The sequence below is a fragment of the Megalobrama amblycephala genome, linkage group LG22 (genome assembly GCF_018812025.1).
Source record: "Megalobrama amblycephala isolate DHTTF-2021 linkage group LG22, ASM1881202v1, whole genome shotgun sequence".
In the NCBI taxonomy this organism is placed as follows: domain Eukaryota; kingdom Metazoa; phylum Chordata; class Actinopteri; order Cypriniformes; family Xenocyprididae; genus Megalobrama; species Megalobrama amblycephala.
Window position 1 is genome coordinate 22,428,466 of NC_063065.1, and position 20,179 is coordinate 22,448,644.

Below are 20,179 nucleotides of genomic sequence, written 5' to 3' on the forward strand. Positions count from 1 at the left end.
GTCAGCATCATTACTCCAGTCTTCAGTGTCACATGATCCTTCAGAAATCATTCTAATATATGATGGATTTGCTGCTCAAGAAACATTTCTGATTATTATCAATGTTGAAAACAGATGTGCTGCTTCAGATTTGTGTGGAAACGGTCATGCATTTTATTTTTCAGGATTCTTTGATGAATAGAAATTTCAAAAGAACAGCATTTTACTGTCATTTTTGATCAGATTAATGAATCTTTGCTTAATAAAAGATTAAATAAAATCTTACTGACCCAAAGTTTTTGAGCGCTAGTGAAGTCAGAAATCCATGTCAAAACATTGCAACTTGTAAGCCCCACCTACTGACATGTCAATCAATCATTGCACTAAAACAAGGGTTCGAATCACCTGAAAAGGATGTTAATGCAGGTGTAAACAGAGCCTGAAGTCAGATAGTCTTGAACAGGGTCTCTGGCCTTAAAGCTAAAGTGAGTTTGAGTGTTATTAATTTAACACTGGATGAGCCCATTTATTTACATTACATAACTCTATTTAAAGAGTCTTGACTTGAGGAGGCTTAAAAACTGAAAATACAGGAGCTGAGCTAATTATTGGGCTTTGAAAAAAAATGAAGACATGTAAAGCTTTATGGGTAAATGCATTGTTAAAAACAATTATTTGTTGGTTTGTGGCTGAGCAATTAGTAATTGTTATGCATACAAATTGCAGTACACTAACAAGCGATGAGATTTGTGTTAGTAACCAGCTATACCCAATTTTTTTTTTTTTTTTTAAATGACTTAATATTCCAAGCAACTTGTCAGAACCAGTGGGCAAAATGAGTTGCAAACAGGAAGTTAGCCTGGCTGCAGCGATCGTGTGTACTTGACTTCCTGATGCCTTGATGTCCGTTGTGAATGTGACACGCACCCTTACTTACTGAGCTCCAGTTTCTTTTAGTGTCTGTTCATTTCAGAATTAGAGAGGCAGCTAGAAGAACAGGAAAGAAGTGTACGTCAGCAGCATGTTTAGAACTTGAGATTCGCACCCTTGCTATTGGAAAATGCAAAATAGGTGTGGCTCGGGCGAGTATGATGACAATCTTATGCTTTTCATATGTGATGTGAAAATCCAAAACTTGTTGATTTGGACAGCTCATGCACTCACGGTTCCAGTCATAACCAGAGACATACATTGTCATCTTAATGTAAATTAGTCCAGTGATTGTTGTTTTTTCCCCTTTGCTTTTCTGCTTTTATTATATATGTATTGTTAATGTGAAAGCTTATTTCGGCCGTTTCAAAAAAATAAATTTTTCTAATTTATATGTGCTTTATTATTCACAGGGAAATTTATTTATATTCAGTACTATTTCCACCAGACCTCTGTATGCCTTTTAGTGAAAAGAAAATGGTTATATGTAAATGCCAGATATAAGCCAAATTTACACTGCAAAGGTGGCACAGAAGCGCTTCAGAAGTGGGATTTAAGTGTCTTTACACAGACTGTTTAATGCTGCTCAGAGGTGGCATAAATGCATTTAAAGCATCATTACACAGCCAAGTTAAGGCTGCTCAGTGCCTGCTCAAAATTCAGTGTGAAAATGCAATGCTGCATGAAAGTCTGACTAGATTATGCCTGCTCTGGCCCACCTCATCCCATATTATCAAAGTACACAGTTACAATTGCCTTTTAAATGCATTTATGCCTGCACTGAGCATTATTAAACAGTCTGTAAAGACCCCTAAATGCCATTTCAGAAGCGGTTCTGTGCCACCTTTGCAGCGTAAATGTGACATTACAGCAATTACAACTATATATTTTTGATACTAGGGGTTGTGTCCGAGCAGGCATTATTAAGTCTGGCTTTTATGTGGCATTGCATCTGTTCACTGAATTTTGAGCAGGCACAGAGCAGTCTTAAAGGCTTCTTTACACAGCTGAGTTAAGGCTGCTCTGTGCCTGCTCAAAATTCAGTATAATGGTGCAATGCTGCATAAAAGCTGGACTCAATAATCCCAGCTCTGATCCACCTCAGGCCTTAGTTTCAAAATATGCAGTTGCCATTACTGTGTATATGCATTTATGCCACCTCTGAGCAGCATTAAACAGTCTATGTAAAGACAGTTATGTTGAATTTACACTTCAAAGGTGGCACAGAAGTGCTTCTGAAGTGGCGTTTAAGTGTCTTTACACAGGCATCTTTACAAGCCAAGTTAAGGCTGCTCAGTGCCTGCTCAAAATTCAGTGTAAAGATGCAATGCTGCGTGAAAGTCAGACTAGATTATGCCTGCTCTGGTCCACCTCATCATATATTATCAAAGTGTACAGTTACAGTGCTGTGTGAATGCATTTGTGCCTCCACTGAGCACCATTAAACAGTCTCTGTAAAAACACCTAAATGCCATTTTTGAAGCGCTTCTGTGCCATCTTTGCAGTGTAAATGTGACATTACAACAATACTATATATTTTTATATTTGGGGTTGAGGTGGGTTGAATTTTGAGCAGGTACAGAGCAGTCTTAACAGCATATTTTCAAAGCTGAGTTAAGGCTGCTCAGTGCCTGCTCAAAACTCAGTGTAAAGTCGCAATGCAGCATAAAAGCTGGACTAAATAATCCCAGCTCTGACCCACCTCAGACCTTAATTTCACAATATACAGTTGCAATTGCTGTGTAAATGCATTTATGCCACCTCTGAGCAGTCTGTGTAAAGACACTTATGGCAAATTTACATTTCAAAGGTGGTACAGAAGCGCTTCAGAAGTGGCATTTACTGTTTAATGCTGCTCAGAGGTGGCATAAATGCATTTAAGGCATCTTTACAAGCCAAGTTAAGCCATTTCGGAAGCACTTCTGTGCCACCTTTGCAATGTAAATGTGACATTACAGCAATTACATTTATATATTTTTGATACTAGGGGTTGAGGTGGGTCAGAGCAGGCATAATTAAGTCTGGCTTTTATGTGGCATTGCGTCAGTACACTGAATTTTGAGCAGGTACAGAGCAGACTTAACAGCATCTTTACACAGCTGAGTTAAGGCTGCTCAGTGCCTGCTCAAAATTCAGTGTAAAGATGCAATGCAGCATAAAAGCTGGACTAAATAATCCCAGCTCTGACTCACCTCAGGCCTTAGTTTCAAAATATACAGTTGCAATTGCTGTGTATATGCATTTATGCCACCTCTGAGCAGCATTAAACAGTCTGTGTAAAGACACTTATGTCAAATTTACATTTCAAAGGTGGCACAGAAGTGCTTCAGAACCGGCTTTACGTAGACTGTTTAATGCTGCTCAGAGGTGGCATGAATGCATTTAAGGCATCTTTACAAGTCAAGCCATTTCGGAAGCACTTCTGTGCCACCTTTGCAATGTGAATGTGATATTACAGCATTTACATTTATATATTTTTGATACTAGGGGTTGAGGTGGGTCAGAGCAGGCATAATTAAGTCTGGCTTTTATGTGGCATTGCGTCAGTACACTGAATTTTGAGCAGGTACAGAGCAGCCTTAACAGCATCTTTACACATCTGAGTTAAGGCTGCTCAGTGCCTGCACAAAATTCAGTGTAAAGATGCAATGCAGCATAAAAGCTAGACTAAATAATCCCAGCTCTGACTCACCTCAGGCCTTAGTTTCAAAATATACAGTTGCAATTGCTGTGTAGATGCATTTATGCCACCTCTGAGCAGCATTAAACAGTCTGTGTAAAGAAACTTATGTCAAATTTACATTTCAAAGGTGGTACAGAAGTGCTTCAGAAGTGGCATTTACTGTTTAATGCTGCTCAGAGGTGGCATAAATGCATTTAAGGCATCTTTACAAGCCAAGTTAAGCCATTTCGGAAGCACTTCTGTGCCACCTTTGCAATGTAAATGTGACATTACAGCAATTACATTTATATATTTTTGATACTAGGGGTTGAGGTGGGTCAGAGCAGGCATAATTAAGTCTGGCTTTTATGTGGCATTGCGTCAGTACACTGAATTTTGAGCAGGTACAGAGCAGCCTTAACACCATCTTTACACAGCTGAGTTAAGGCTGCTCAGTGCCTGCTCAAAATTCAGTGTAAAGATGCAATGCAGCATAAAAGCTAGACTAAATAATCCCAGCTCTCACCCATAGGCCTTAGTTTAAAAATATACAGTTGCAATTGCTGTGTAAATGCATTTATGCCACCTCTGAGCAGCATTAAACAGTCTGTGTAAAGACACTTATGCCAAATTTACACTTCAAAGTTGGCGCTTTTGAAGTGGCATTTTAGATGTTTTTACAGTTTAATGCTGCTCAGAGGTGGCATAAAGACATTTACACACAAAAATATGTCTTTTCACTGAATTTTGAGCAGGCACAGAATGGCCTTAACTCGGCTGTGTAGAGATGCCACTTAAATAGCGCTTCAGTGCCACCTTTACTGTGTAAACAACCTTTAAGTCATTCATAAGCAGGTGTTCTTGTGAAGTGGATGTAAAGGCTTAGTGTTTTAGAGGGGTTTAAATTAAATTTGAATTAAATTGCAACACTTCCACAACATTATGGTAGTTTCGGCAATGGGATAAGTAATCAGTTCTCCCGTTTGTCATAGCACAATGGTTCTGTAATGAACATGAAAAATGATTCTGAAGATAACCAACATCTAGTTTACTGTGAGCAGTTGTCTTATGATTGACACATGACGTCACACCAAAGGCCAGGTGCGGTATAACGTATGCGAGGGTGTATCGCTGTGCCCATGGTAGACTTTTGTAGCAAACGCAGCTGTTTTCTTGCCTGTTTTAATGAATCATTTCTGTTATGGTGCTATTTCTGCTCACAAAGGCTTTGTCCTTTGTATGTGTGTGTTTGTGTGCAGCATGGGCTGTGTGTGTTGAGAACTTGTGTGTTTTAAATTTTAAAGGGCAGGGTGTTCTGTTAAAAAAATAGTGTGCAGTAAAACAGTAAAATATACAGTAGAGCTCATTTTCAGTTGTCTGTAGTATTTCAAGGTTTGTTTTATATCTGAACCTAAACTGTAAAGAAATGAACTGCATTCTGGCCAAAGTGGCATTTCCAACTGTAAAGATAATATTTGGAAGCAATGGAAATTAAATTGTCTGAATTGAATGATTTAAATAAATTAAAATGACAGCATTATTTGTGCTTTTATAATAGTTTGTTCTCCCTAAGAACTGGGGTCAGTTTGCTTGGGTTTTATTGCTAACAACCCTTAATGGTAATCATATAGCCAAAATACTATAGTTTTACTACAGAAAAACTGTGGTAATTTTGTATTAGCCACTGTCAACTATAAACCTTAAAAAGTGTAAAAGTAATATTTGGACGCAATGGAAAAGCAAATGATTTAAATAAATTGAAATTATTTGTGCTTTTATAAGTAGTTTGTGGTCCTTAAAGTAAGGTTGCTTTGGTTTCATTTGGCAAATATGGCGTTTAGAGTTGTCAAAAGTACCAACTTCGGTCCTAATCGGTACTGAAATTTTAAAAATGCGATGCTTTGAGCACTGTTGAGCAGATTCGTAAACACCTCTGATTGGCCATTGTGTTCATACGCTCATCAGATATGTCTGTGATTGGCTACAATGAACAACACATGAGAGCGTTTGAATTTGAAAGCATTATGAAAGCGGGAGCGTTTGAAAGCAGGCGTCTATCAGCAGATAGACACCCTGCCTTCAAATGCTCCTGTGTGTTTCTGTAAGTGCTCTGTGAAGAGTTTCGTTGATGACTATTTACAACATGTTTTTGAAGCGTTGATCATTGTAGCCAATCACAGACATATCTGATGAGCGCGTGAACACAGCGGCCAATCAGGTGTTTATGAATCTGCTCAACAGTGCTCAAAGCGTCACATTTTTAAAATTTCAGTGCCAACTAGGTACCGAAGTCGGTACTTTGGACAACACTAAATGACATGGTTAAAAAACCTCTGTAAATCTGTGGTAATTTGGCATTAGCCACTACTGTCAAAATAAATAAATAAAAACAAAATTTATATTTTGTATAACTGTCTCTGAGGAGGAATTTGTCTAAATTATAGAACTTAATTCTATTTCTCAAATGTTTCTCTTGCTAATTTTTTTTGTTTGTTTCCTTTTTATTATGATCTGTTACTAGGCTGTTTTATTATAACTATTATTTTCTGTTATAACCACTATCATGCCTTTTTAAACTCATATCTTGTAGTTGTTTCAGTTTCATACTGAAAAATGACTCCTTTTGACTGAAATTAATTTCTTATTATGCAAAAACACTGGAAAACAGATTTTTTATTAACCTGCATAGTAAGTGGACAATAGTTATCAATGTTTTGTCAAACATTTAATCAGCAAATATTAGTAACTAAGCATTTATTTACCCTTATGCACCAGCAGATCAACCAAATGCATTCTACAGATAAAATGCACCAAGATGCTTTTTATATAAAAGAACAACTAAGTAGCTATATGTATGAGATCAATCACCACCTACTGGCCTATTATTTTAAACCAAATCTTGATTTATTCTCTAGAAAACTGTCTCTCTTTGTGTTTCAATAAAGACTCCTCTAATTTGGGTCGTTTCTGTAACATTCAGGGGAAAGATGCTTTTCAATGCACCTTTTTTCATGTCATGTTTATTTGTATAGCACTTTTCACAATACATAGTTTCAAAGCAGCTTTACGGAAAATGCTTGTTTCCAATGTAACAATCAAGAAGCCAGAAGCGACTGTGTGATGAAAAACCTGAAGTCATCCTGTGACGACAAAATCATCTCCATATGGCAATAATATAGAACTCAATATATTGCGCTCGAGGTTATGAGTTATGAGTGTGAGGTTTCTCTCTAGCCTGATGAGGGCAAGGGTATTTGGGCTGCGTTCCACTCCACTTGTAGACACACACTCCCAAACTTCCCTAAGCACTTCAAGAGTTGATTTTGTTGGGAGAGCATGTGAGACAACACAGCTAATAAAAAAGGTTCAAACATTATCAGAAGGAAACAATGCATTAAGAGTCAGGGGTGTAAACTTTTGATGATGTGCAAGTTTTTCTTATTTTGTTTAAAGATCATGTTTTTTTTTCATTTAGTACTGCCCTCTGGAAGCTACAAAAGATACATGTTTCCCAGAAAACAAAAAAAGTACTATTTATCCTGTTCATCCAATTCAAAAAAACTTAATGCATCATGTTTCCTTCTGGAGCATCAGTGAATCTTTGAACCTTTTTTAATAGTCAAGTCAAGTCACCTTTATTTATATAGCACTTTTTACAATGCAAGATTGTGTCAAAGCAGCTTTACAGTGATAACTGGTATATAATTTTGGCTGCACAGCAGCTCTTAAAGAAAATTGTGTCATTGTCCAGCTTAAAGGGATAGTTCACCCAAAAATGAAAATTTGATGTTTATCTGCTTACCCCCAGCGCATCCAAGATGTAGGTGACTTTGTTTCTTCAGTAGAACACAAATGATGATTTTTAACTCCAACCGCTGCCGTCTGTCAGTCAAATAATGGGAGTTAACAATAAGAGTCGAAAAAACGTGCATAGACAAATCCAAATTAAACCCAAATTAAATATCAAGTGTCCCCAACTAAGCAAGCCAAAGGCGACAGCAGCAAGGAACCCAAACTCCAACAGGTGACATCAGGGCAAACAGGTGTTAAAATGGAGAAAAAAACCTTGCGAGAAACCAGGTTCAGTCGGGGGGCCAGTTTTCCTCTGGACAACAGTGAACTTTATTATGATTCAGGCAGCTTTCGTACATCAGATTGGGATCGTAACAGTCAAAGTATTTATTCCAGTTCCATCTAGTTGAGGATCGTATTCATCATGCCGATATGAGACGGTTTGTTGAGGATCTGTGCCACTGGCTGTCATATCGATGAGGCCTTCACAGGGGATGATCTAGTTGACACAATCTCTGCTGACACTTCAGGGCTGCGTTGTCATCGTGCATCATCAATAGATGTGTTTGAGTCCCTCAATTGTCCTCCGTGTGAAAAGATGGACCTCAAAATACAGTCACTGCTGGAAAGGGATAAAATATGCAAAAGATGCTGGAAAATCAAAGAATCTGCAGGACCTGGAGGATTTTTCTGAAGAACAGAGCTCAGTTTAACTGCTCAGGACAAACAAGGGACTCATGAACAACCATCACAAAACAAAAAAACAGTCGGGGATCATCCAGGTAAACACACAGTATTAAGAATCAAGGGTATGCAAACTTTTGAATGGGATGATTTTAATAAATTCAGCTATTTTTTTGTCTTGTGTACTTTATCTAAACATCTGTTATGTGAAATAGTTTATTCAGGACAGTACTAATTAAAAAATAACATGCAATTTTTATGATTCTTCTTATTTTGTTAAAATGATTAACATTTTTGAGATTCTGCAAGGGGTATGTAAACTTTTGAGTTTATATATATATAATTTAACATATTAATGTCATTTATAATTTTAATTATTATTATTAATATTATTATATTGTTAATTGTTAACTTTTACCATTTTTTGTTTATTTTATGTATGTAACATTTATAATATTTCAATTGTTCATAATAATAGTGACAATACAGCTATTTATTAAACACTGGCGTCTTATCATATTGTTGTTGTATAACCCCCTTGATGTGACAGTCTGATGTGGCTTATTGTTTTAATAACTAATATTACCATCTACGACTACACCAAGGATAAGGATGATAAGCTGACCTTTATGGAAGAAGCCATAATCTACATCATCAAGAAGAATGACGATGGCTGGTTTGAGGGACTCAAGGCAAGGCATCACTGGTCTGTTTCCCGGAAACTATGTGGAGTTGATCATGCACTATGCCGACTGAAGGGATGGTCAATCATGAAAATCTATGAACTTTGTGGTGATGGGTGGATGTGAGCAAATGGGATAGACCGATTATTCGAAGGATGTCGGTTTACATAAAATGAAAGTTAGCCTGTGGGGTTTCAGTAGTGAATGTCAATCACACATCTTCAACAGTCAACACATTTTATATATATATATATATATATATATATAAATATAAAATTCCATTTAGCTTCCATCTAACACATTACTTTCCATAAAAAGTAACTAAGTAATGCAATTAGTTACCTTTTTTTTTTTAGGGAGTAACGCAGTTTTGTAATACATTACTTTTGAATGTAAATTTACCCAACACTGATCTATTTCCATTCTTTGAGCTGTTTTAGGAGTTGTACTGTCTGATATGTGATTACAGAGATTTAATTAAACTGTCTGACCACTGTCAGTCATTTCAGGAGTTATAAAGCTAATGCCTTGAGACTTTTTTTGTCATACTGAAACATTTGAAGTGTTCCAAATGAATTCCACCTGCACTGAAGCTCGTTTCAGCCCAGAATTTGTATCTATAATGTTCACTGAAATTTAATTGTACAGTCTTTTATAATAAATCATTCCATGTAAAACCCGAGTCTGCTCATTTCTTTCTTTTTTTGGCTATTTGTTACTTTTTAGAAGAATGTAGAGCCAGATTAGAATTTACATTGTACCATCATACTACGCATGCAGAATTTCATAAAAAGCTACACAATAAAACTCAAGAATCGTCTTTAAAACAAACAAAAATAGTCAAATAATGTTCATGACCACAGGAGGTCAAACTAAATCTACTGTATGAGCTTTTTTATGTGATTTGAAGGTATTCGATCAATGCTGTTTTATTTTCTATAGCAATGAACTTTAATACTATTAACAAGCAAGGATACTTTAAATTGATCAAAAGTGACAGCTTTTTTTAATGTTACAAAGTATTGTTTTGAACATGTTTTCTAAACAGTGAATCAGCATATTAGAATGATTTCTGAAGGATCATGTGACACTGAAGACTGGAATAATGATGCTGAAAATTCAGCTTTAATTACAGGAATGAATTACATTTTATAATAAGGATTAAAAAAATAGCTATTTTAAATTATAATAATATTTTACAATATTACTGTTTTTACTGTATTTTTGAACAAATAAATGCAGCCTTTATGAGCATGAGAGACTTCATTCAAAAACATTTGATATATATATATATATATATATATATATATATATATATATATATATATATATATATATATATCACACTGACCACAAACTTCTGAACTATACTGTATTTGTCATTTTAAAATGAATGATCAATAAAATAAGCATGTACAATATAAATTTTATGTAATAAAAGATGGGAGAAAAAAGTCAAACAGGCTGTTTACTTTAAAAAATACCTTATTTAATTTGAGTAAATAGTCAGTGAGGTTTTAAGGCCTTGGTTGTTATTGAGCACTTGTTGCAAAAGTACATTAACAAGAGCATCTTACAGTAAAATCAAAGACGTTTGGCCTTTTGTAGTGTGGACGGATGTTTAAGTGAGCGTCTAACGGATCCACACACACACACATGACAGTAGCACCTCCATCTGTGCTACACTTGGAATTACAATGATTTTGCAGAGTTTGTCCTTCTGTACCAGTGAAACACCTCACACAGAGGTTAACGGAGGTCAGGGCTCTGCGATTACAGTACGGTAAAGCATACATTGACAACAGCGTAAATTGTATTCTTTGATCTCTGTGAAGCCCCGAGCGTCAGCAGGGCCCTGCAGAGTGGTAGCTGCCTGAGTGTGGAGCTCTGCGTCCAGCCTCACTTGTCTCTGCGCAGCACCAGCTCGGTCAGTCGGATCAGCGCGTCTCTCTCTGTTGACGGCCGCAGCCGGCTGATCTGCCGAATGGCCTCTTGGCAGTAGTGTTGGGCGAGGTAGTTAGTCTGTTCCACACCGTCACTCTGAGAACACAGAAAACAAATTGATGAGTGAGGAGTGTTACCATCTAGTCATAGAAACTTCTGTAATGCTTTCTGGAACTGTGCTTGTATGAATCACAAGAAACTTGACTGGATCAGATTTTTTTCAACTAGGAGTAACACTTAAATATAAAATGAATAGATAAGTCATCAACTTATTAATTCAAACAAATCTGGAAATAAATCCTTTTTGAAAAGCTTATTCAATTCATGTTTTAAAATGTTGTTTAAGAAAACTAAATTAATAAAAAGTATTTCTAAATTGAAACATAAATTGACATTTACAATACATTTCATTCATATTTAAAATGTTTTACTTCATCCATATATTTCACCAAAAATCAAATTGATATTCTATTTTACTTAAAGAAAATGAAGCCTATTTTACAGGAACATTACTATTATCATTATTTTTATTTATTTATTTTTACATTATGACATTTTTACTTTCCTAGAACATTTCCACACCAAAACTTTCCAACTCAATACCATAATACAAAAGAAATTGTATTAATGTCATGCACGAAAATCTCATTCACACTGATGTAATGCAAAGAAATATATAACAGAAGCCCCAAGCCTCTTCTCCTTTGGCACAGACCCTTCATGGAGCACCCATTCCTTCCCCCCAGAGAGCACCCATTTTTTTCTACACAAAAATCTACACAAATCACACAAATGACCTATTTGGTGGCACGGTGACAAGTTTGCATCCCTGATTCTGAATATGGTAAAAATGACAGTATTACATTAGCGTTTTTGTTATTCTTTTTGAGCTCATTAAAGTAAAACATCTGTTAGCATTAATGAGACTTTTGGGGGGAAACTGTCATACAAAAATGGCACAATTTATAAATATTAGGAATGCACCGAAACCATTTTTTAAGGATCGATTACGAGTACCGATACTTTTTTTCCTAGTACTCACCGATACCAATGCCTATACATTTATTAATTTCTCTCACTTTTTTTTTTTTTTTTTGATGTTGCAGTTTTCCAAGCACAACACAGTGAGACTAATGAATATAGGACAGCTTCTTTATTATTACTCTAATGAAAAAAGTAATAATTTTTATGTGCTTGTCACAAACTTAAAGAACAAAAATTCTTAAAGGGCATAATTACCAATATATATAATTGTTGTTAAAAAAGACATTTACAAACAAATTACAAACAATACAACAAATACAATAGAGATACAAAGTAAATAAATTTGTTTTTCAGATACAGTAGGTTTATTTACCATGTATACATTTATTTAACATATTTTGTTGTTTTATTAACATTAATGACAAATATAGGCTACGGTCCCTTTAAGACTGAATCCATGATTACTAACACATATTCTGTTTTCACGTCCACTTAAGCCATAACCGACTGTATTTACGTGAGATACTACACACGATGGACATTTTGACAACTATGTGTGCATTTGACCATTCAGGCGCAAGGAGAACTGAATGCGCGCTGTCTGAGAGAACTGGGATTGCGCGCAAGAAAGAGAGAGAGCGCGCACGAGAGAAAGCGCTTCTGGTCTGTGTCATACAGCGTGATTCCACCTATCCCTCCTTCACTAATCGATAATGAATTGTGATTGAAAGCATGCAGTTCGCAATGTGTGTGCCGTCATCATTAATCTTGAAGTATTTCCACACCTCGGAGGCTGACATTGTTTCTGCTGCTGCCGTCGGTGTCTCTGTGCACGGAAAATTCTGTCAGTGACGTCACGTGAGGTATCGGTCTTTGGTATCGGGGGTATTTTTATGAGTACGAGTACAGGCACATGAGCTTGGTATCGGTGCATCCCTAATAAATATTATACAATTCTTACAGGTTTGATTTACTTTTTTTCTTGTAATATTGAGTTGAAATGTGACCTTGGGCCAGTTGCATAAACAGCCTTTAACTAAGTTAAGACTGTGTCTTAAGAACTAGCAGTTAATTAGGGGTAATCAATCTAATCTTTCAGTCTCAAATTAGACCAATCTACGTTTTTATGTAAATGACTTATATGACAAAAAAAATGTATGAACAGCCATAAAGAGAAAAAATTCGATGACTAACTTGTAAGGCTAGTCTTAGTGATTTATGCAACCAGCCTGGACATGTTTTCATGAGATTCACCCTTATACAACACAAATCCTCCTCACCTTCAGGACATATTGCCAGGCTCGATCCACATCTCCATCAGAGCTGAAGCGCCTCATTATCATTGCATGCAGCTCAGGAAACTAAAGAGTGAAAGGAGAGTGAATATGGTTGGGAGGTCTTTAGAAAATCGGAACTGTTTACAATTAAGTTTATGGCTGTAATAAACCAAGTCAACCATTAGACATGATTTCCCTTTCTGTACTTCAGGGAAGTGGCGTTATATTGTGAGAAAACAGATGCGTTCAGCTGTCGTACCTGTTGGCAGGCAAACAGAACGGGTCCGGTGGCCAGACCCAGTTTGAGATCTGCAGCTGACGGCTTCCCCAGGCGGTTTGCACAGGACGTGAAATCCAAGAATGTCATCCACAAGCTGAAAAAGACAACCAAGTTTAATTTTATTTGACTTTTCTTTTTTTTTTTTATTTGACAATAATTTAAGATAAAACCAATGTGACCTATAAGAAATCATTTGTAATGAAAGAATATAGCTATAACAACACAAATTACTGTAAAACATGCAGCCACAACCAAAAGGTTTGGCCAATATTTTTACTGCTTAAAGTTGCAGCGTATAATTGTAGTTCTGTTAATGGTACAGAAATCTATAAGACTAGCTTTTTGCCCGAGCAATGCTAGGCTGAAATGTTTGAGACTTATTTGCCTTTATTTCTGCAATTCTATTTAGTGTTGCTAGAGAGAGAAATGACACAATGCAGCTTTAACTGGAAGAACCAGACAGTTATTTCTCAACTTTCAAATTCTGTCAATTTTATAGTGAAATTCAAACAATAAATGTTTTGGCCACAGCTCAAGAGTTAGCTAAAAAATTTACTCTAGAGATATATGCACTGCTTTACATATTCAATATATTTTTACATAACCTAATGTCTTTATTATATGTTTGAATAAATATGTCATGAGAACAAAATACAGTCATCATTTAAATGTTTATATTTCACTCGCAAACTGAATTAGAAACAAATTCTTTAACCTAAAAGTTGATATAAAAACTGCCTAATTTAAATGTTTGTACAAATCAGTTTTATTTGAGTGTTTTTATTAAATAAACCTGATTAATTATAAAATAAAATACATTTTTCATTTTCCATTATGTTTTTGGATAAATTAAAAATTTAATTTTGACAATTGCATCCTGAATTTTAGGTTTTGGCCCAGAATTTTTATTTTGGTGCATAACTAACCAGATGTATAAATTTCGGTTATAACTAACAACAATTACTAACCATTTGTACCTGCAACAAAAGAACCATTATTACCTTGGTGATCATAGACCACTGTGCACTAACTTGTTTGTGCATGAATGAATGAATGAATGAATGAATACAAATAATAGGTCCAACATTTCACAATCAATATTAAATATATAACCCAAGATAAATTATTCACACATAAATGAAAACATTACCTGGAATGCAATACCAACGTTTCGTCCATATTGATAGGCTATCTCATGCACCTCAGGATCAGAATTTCACCAAAATTGACACCTAAAATTCAAAAGAAACCATGCTGGTGTTCAACTTTTCTTTCAGCTCTGAACTTCATCTTATTATTGTTAAGACGGAACGTACATACTGCCTTACAACTGTTTGCAATGAGACTTGCAGTCTTCTTAAAGGTTTTCTCAAGGTAGTGCTTGAATCTCTCGTTTTCATTCTCTTTAGACCCCAGCTGCATGAATTCTCCTGGAATTTATCAATGAAAAATATAAACAACAGGTCCACTTTATAAAACAAGTGTCACACAAACATCTAGAGTGACTTACCTCGTACAAGGTCTTCTATAACTTGTGACAACACAGAAACTACTGTATTGTTCCCAATACGAGCTAACGCCATGGATGCTGCAGACAGAATGAAGTCTCCAGCCAGGATAGCCTAACAATTACAGATTTCAATTAGATTTAATATCAAAAACATTCATCATTTCTCTATGGAAGCTTGTTTCCACCAAGTATAAGAAAGAAAGTAAAGGTAATCGCAACTTTTTCAGACAATTCTGACCTTTTTCTCGCAACTGCAAGCTTATAATCACAAAATTGTAAAAAATTCAGCTGCGACATATAAATTCAGAATTGCAGGACATCAACTCGCAATTGCAAGAAAAAAGTTAGAAATTGCAAGTTTATATCTCACAATGCTGACTTTACTATCAGGACTGCAACCGCGTCTCTCAGGACTGTGACCGCACCTCTCACGATTGCGACCGCGCCTTTAAGGACTGCGACCGCGCCTCTCACGATTGCGACCGCGTCTCTCACGATTGCGACAGCGCCTCTCACGATTGCGACCGCGCCTCTCAGGACTGCGACCGCGCCTCTCACGATTGCGACCGCGTCTCTCAGGACTGCGACCGCGCCTCTCACGATTGCGACCGCGTCTCTCAGGACTGCGACCGCGCCTCTCACGATTGCGACCGCGTCTCTCAGGACTGCGACCGCGCCTCTCAGGATTGCGACCGCGTCTCTCAGGACTGCAACCGCGTCTCTCAGGATTGCGACCACGCTTCTCAGGACTGTGACCGCGTCTCTCAGGATTGTGACCGCGCTTCTCAGGACTGTGACCGCGTCTCTCAGGACTGCGACCACGCCTCTCAGGATTGCGACCGCGTCTCTCAGGACTGCAACCGCGTCTCTCAGGATTGCGACCACGCTTCTCAGGACTGTGACCGCGTCTCTCAGGACTGCGACCACGCCTCTCAGGACTGCGACCACGCCTCTCAGGACTGCAACCGCACCTCTCAGGACTGCGACCGCGCCTCTCACGATTGCGACCGCGTCTCTCACGATTGCGACCGCGTCTCTCAGGACTGCGACCGCACCTCTCACGATTGCGACCGCGTCTCTCAGGACTGCAACCGCGTCTCTCAGGATTGCGACCGAGTCTCTCAGGACTGCGACCTGCGTCTCTCACGATTGCGACCGCGCCTCTCACGTCTCTCACAATTGCGACCGCGTCTCTCAGGATTGCAACCGCGTCTCTCAGGACTGCGACCGCGCCTCTCACGATTGCGACACTGCGACTGCGCTTCTCACGACTTGTCTCTGACCGCGCCTCTCACGATTGCGACCGAGTCTCTCAGGACTGCGACCGCGTCTCTCAGGACTGTGACTGCGTCTCTCAGGACTGCGACCGCGCCTCTCACGATTGCGACCGCGTCTCTCACGATTGCGACAGCGCCTCTCACGATTGCGACAGCGTCTCTCACGATTGCGACCGCGTCTCTCACGATTGCGACCGTGTCTCTCAGGACTGCGACCGTGTCTCTCAGGACTGCGACCGTGTCTCTCAGGACTGCGACCGCGCCTCTCACGATTGCGACCGAGTCTCTCAGGACTGCGACCGCGTCTCAGGACTGTGACCACGATCTGCTGAGGACTGCGACTGCGTCTCTCACGATTGCGACCGCGTCTTGCAACCGCGTCTCTCAGGACTGCGACCGCGCCTCTCACGATTGCAACCGTGTCTCTCAGGACTGTGACCACGCCTCTCAGGACTGCGACTGCGCCTCTCAGAACTGCAACTGCATTTCTGTTAATTTTCTCAGAAGTCTATCACAAAATAGTCTATCACAGAATTTTTACTTTTAGAATTGCGACTTTATTTCTGAGAATTGTGAGATTAATTCGCAACTGTGAGATATAAAGTCAGAATTGCGAGATATAAACTTGCAATTGCGAGAAAGTCAAAAACCTGCAATGTTTTTTTGTTTTTTTTATCATTTATTGCCTGGCAGAAATAAGCTTCCATAGTTCTCAACTAATTTTCCTTCAGATTTCAAATTAAACATCAACACAGTACCAAATTTGCGACCCACCAGCTAAAAACCACTGATCTGTTTTATAATCAGATGAGTTACTCACTTTTTTCTCTCCCCACACTTTATTAATGGTGTTTTTCCCACGTCTTGTGTCCTGAGTCATCAATAACGTCATCGTGCACCAGGCTGGCAGTGTGGATCATCTCAGAGATCATAGCAATAGAGCGCTGGGCCGGCAGCAAAATCCTGAGAACATCAGATGAGCCTTATTAAAACTCACTGATGCAGCACATTATGAATAAACACACATACACAGCACTGAAGTGCTTTCTCACCCCTCTTTATTGCTGTGGACGTTACAAGCTCGAGCCATCAAGATCACAATCATTGGTCGAAAGGCTTTTCCCTTCCCATCAAAGTAATAATCACACAGAGCTTTCAGCTCCGCTTTAGAGACAAGCAGCTGCTGAAACAGAAATTTGAGAAGGTCAGTTTCAGTGCTTTATAACGGAAATAAAATAACATAAAGCATCTCTTTGGAAAAGAGGTGGAAAGTGTTTGAGCATTAATAATTACTCAATGTAATACAACAGTGAACCAGAAAAGTGGTAAAATGCTATGGAACACTATACAATATTTTTGCTGTACCTTTTTTATATCTTCATATAAATCTTGCAAGTCCTTTTGTGCAAGTGAGAAAGGATCTTTTAACTTTGCATCACTGTGTATACTGCAACAGACCCGTGGTGTTGAGTACAGGTATCTATACCTGTGCCTGAGACACAAACATGTAAAAAAATATTCAATAAACACAATAAAAAAATATGCACAATTATAAATTAATACATGTTTTTAGATATTAACAAAAAAAATGTGCATGTATGAATAAATCTAAATAAGGGAGATCAGGGCTAGTTGACAACTTGATGCTTAGGTTTGGTTTATTTTTTAAAGTCAATTTCAAATTCTGTATTTAAAGGGGTGGTTAATTATGATTTCACTTTTTAGCTTTAGTTAGTGTGTAATGTTGCTGTTTGATAAACAACATCTGCAAAGTTATGACGCTCAAAGTTGCAAAGGGAGATATTTACTTTTACTACAACAAACAGCTGGTGGGGACTACAGCGAGCTTCTTCCCGGGTTAGTGACATCACAAACCCCAAAATGTACATAAACCCTGCCCCCGAGAACACATAATAAAGGGGGTGAGGCCATGTTATTGCAATACTGTACGTAACACAAATGCAATAGCATGTCATAAAAGCAAGATGACAAAATGACAAATTATAACCGTAATTAAACTAAACTATACCTGTTCTATTCTTCATGCAGCATATATTCTCTGGCTCTGTAGGATCTTACAGCAGTTCCCACATGAGTGATTTATAGACTATCATGACAGAATATGCTAATCAATGACTTTAAGATAGTTAACTCCACATCAGCTACATAAATTCATCAAGTAACAGTTTAGAAGCGTCCTGTTGCATTCTACATGTTGTCACTTCTTCTTGAGTCTCTCCATCATTGTCCAACTCCGGTTTGAACATAAAAAGCTGAACAGTTTCTGACATTTTTTAATGAGTTTTGCGTGAGGTATTCGGAGCTGCTAACAACAGCTCTAGAAACTCCGCCCTCTGCTTGAGAGCAGCAGCTCATTTGCATTTAAAGGGACACACCCTCAAAAAGTGACAAATTTAGCATGCTATAAAAAATTTCTGTGGGGTATTTTGAGCTAAAACTTCACATACACACTCTGGGGACACCAGAGATTTATTTTACATCTTGTTTTTTTTTTTTAACAGTTTTGCAACTTTGGAAGGGATAGTACAAATATTTTTTTATCTTACATTTTATAATTTTTAAATATAAAATTATACAAAATTATTAAAAATTTATATAATAATATAAAGTTAATTGAATGTATATAACAATAACCTAATTCTACTTTAATATATTTCGAATGTAAATGTATTTAAAATAAATTATAATATATTTTCCTTTGATCAAAGCTGAATTTTCAGCATCATTACTCCAGTCTTCAGAATCACATGATCCTTCAGAAATCATTTTAATATGCTGATTTGCTGCTTAAGAATTTTTTTATTATTATCAATGTTGAAAACAGATGTGCAGCTTCATATTTTGTGGAAACATTATGAAACAGAAGTCTTTTGTAATACTGTATGTCTTTACTGTAACTAAACCTATTTAAAAATTCCTACTAGCGTGTGACAACTAGCCCCGGTGTACCCATACAGATTTGTATAAAAATCCATGAAAATGACATACCTTGCAAGGATCATTGGTTTGTTAAAATTATGTACAGAGCCCTGCCGGAATAAAACCTGAAAAACAAACACCAGATCATATAAAGCCGAAAGTGGTGTCCTACCCATCAAAACAATAGTACAAACTTTGCTCAGGACATAGTGTGTCTTAACATTTGCCTACACAACTTACACGTACACAACACAAGACTTCCTGTGCAACATTCTTGAGCACCAGTGACATTCATTGGCAACACTGAGCAGTGAGTGTCTCACCTCTCCTATCTAATGCACGAGCTCTTGACCTTTAACACAGAGTTCAAGACAAGACTCCTGTAACGTTAGTTCTTCACAAACATGACTGCAATCATCTGATCTAAGACTTCTACACTATTACAGCGCACGACACTCGCACTCATCTCAACCCTACTGTGATGATAATATAAGTCAGTCATGTGTCATTCATTGGCTCGCACCGGTGACCTTCATCATCTCTGCACCGGTGAGACAGCGCTACCTGTGTCGCCGCGGTGGAAGACGCTGTTCTTCTGCCTGCTGAAGCCGCGTGAGTAAAGGCTCTTCTGCTGAACCCACAGCACCAGTCCAGAAACACAGCAGCTCCTACACTGCTCCTCCAGCACCGACTCCACGGCACCGCCATGCTGCCCAAACAAGAGCGGCACATGCACAGTGACGTCACGTTACGCAAACGCAGCATGAACCGGAAGATATTGTCACGTGATGTGCTGCTGTAGAAGAGGGCCTTTTTAGAAATAAAATAAACGGGGAAAATAGGCAGTGAACATAAATAGTTATAAAATGGGCGTGGTATTTTACACAACTTGTCTCTAATTGGTGTTTATTATTTTTTCAATTATTATAGTTACATATGTTAATACATAAATGCTGAAAATAAAGTAATATGTTCATAAATTAACTGAATAATAATATTCAGTTTTATTATTGGTATTATTAATAATTATTTCAATTATTATAAAAAGTTGAATACGTTAATAAATAATGTGAGTCGTTACATGTTTATTAATATTAGTATATTAAATTTCAATAAATATAAATACATGTAAATATAATCCACTTAGAAGATCGAAAACCATCTTCTAAAATCATGGAGACGACCTTCAAAGTCATAACAGCAGACCAGGTGAAAGACACAGGACATTATGACCAAC

The 20,179-nt window shown here is 37.5% G+C and overlaps 1 protein-coding gene across 1 annotated transcript; it reads right to left on the minus strand.

The window, feature by feature from the left end:
- Nucleotides 1-10,197: 10,197 nt before the first annotated feature.
- Nucleotides 10,198-19,757, minus strand: pdss1 (prenyl (decaprenyl) diphosphate synthase, subunit 1). Its single transcript, XM_048175211.1, is given in 14 exon segments — nucleotides 10,198-10,770; nucleotides 12,939-13,019; nucleotides 13,195-13,293; nucleotides 13,295-13,309; nucleotides 14,366-14,431; nucleotides 14,433-14,447; nucleotides 14,536-14,645; nucleotides 14,726-14,837; nucleotides 16,823-16,873; nucleotides 16,875-16,965; nucleotides 17,055-17,185; nucleotides 17,368-17,494; nucleotides 19,012-19,067; nucleotides 19,507-19,757. Coding segments are annotated over 14 exon segments (1,296 nt in total). The 5' UTR covers nucleotides 19,708-19,757; the 3' UTR covers nucleotides 10,198-10,629.
- Nucleotides 19,758-20,179: the final 422 nt, after the last annotated feature.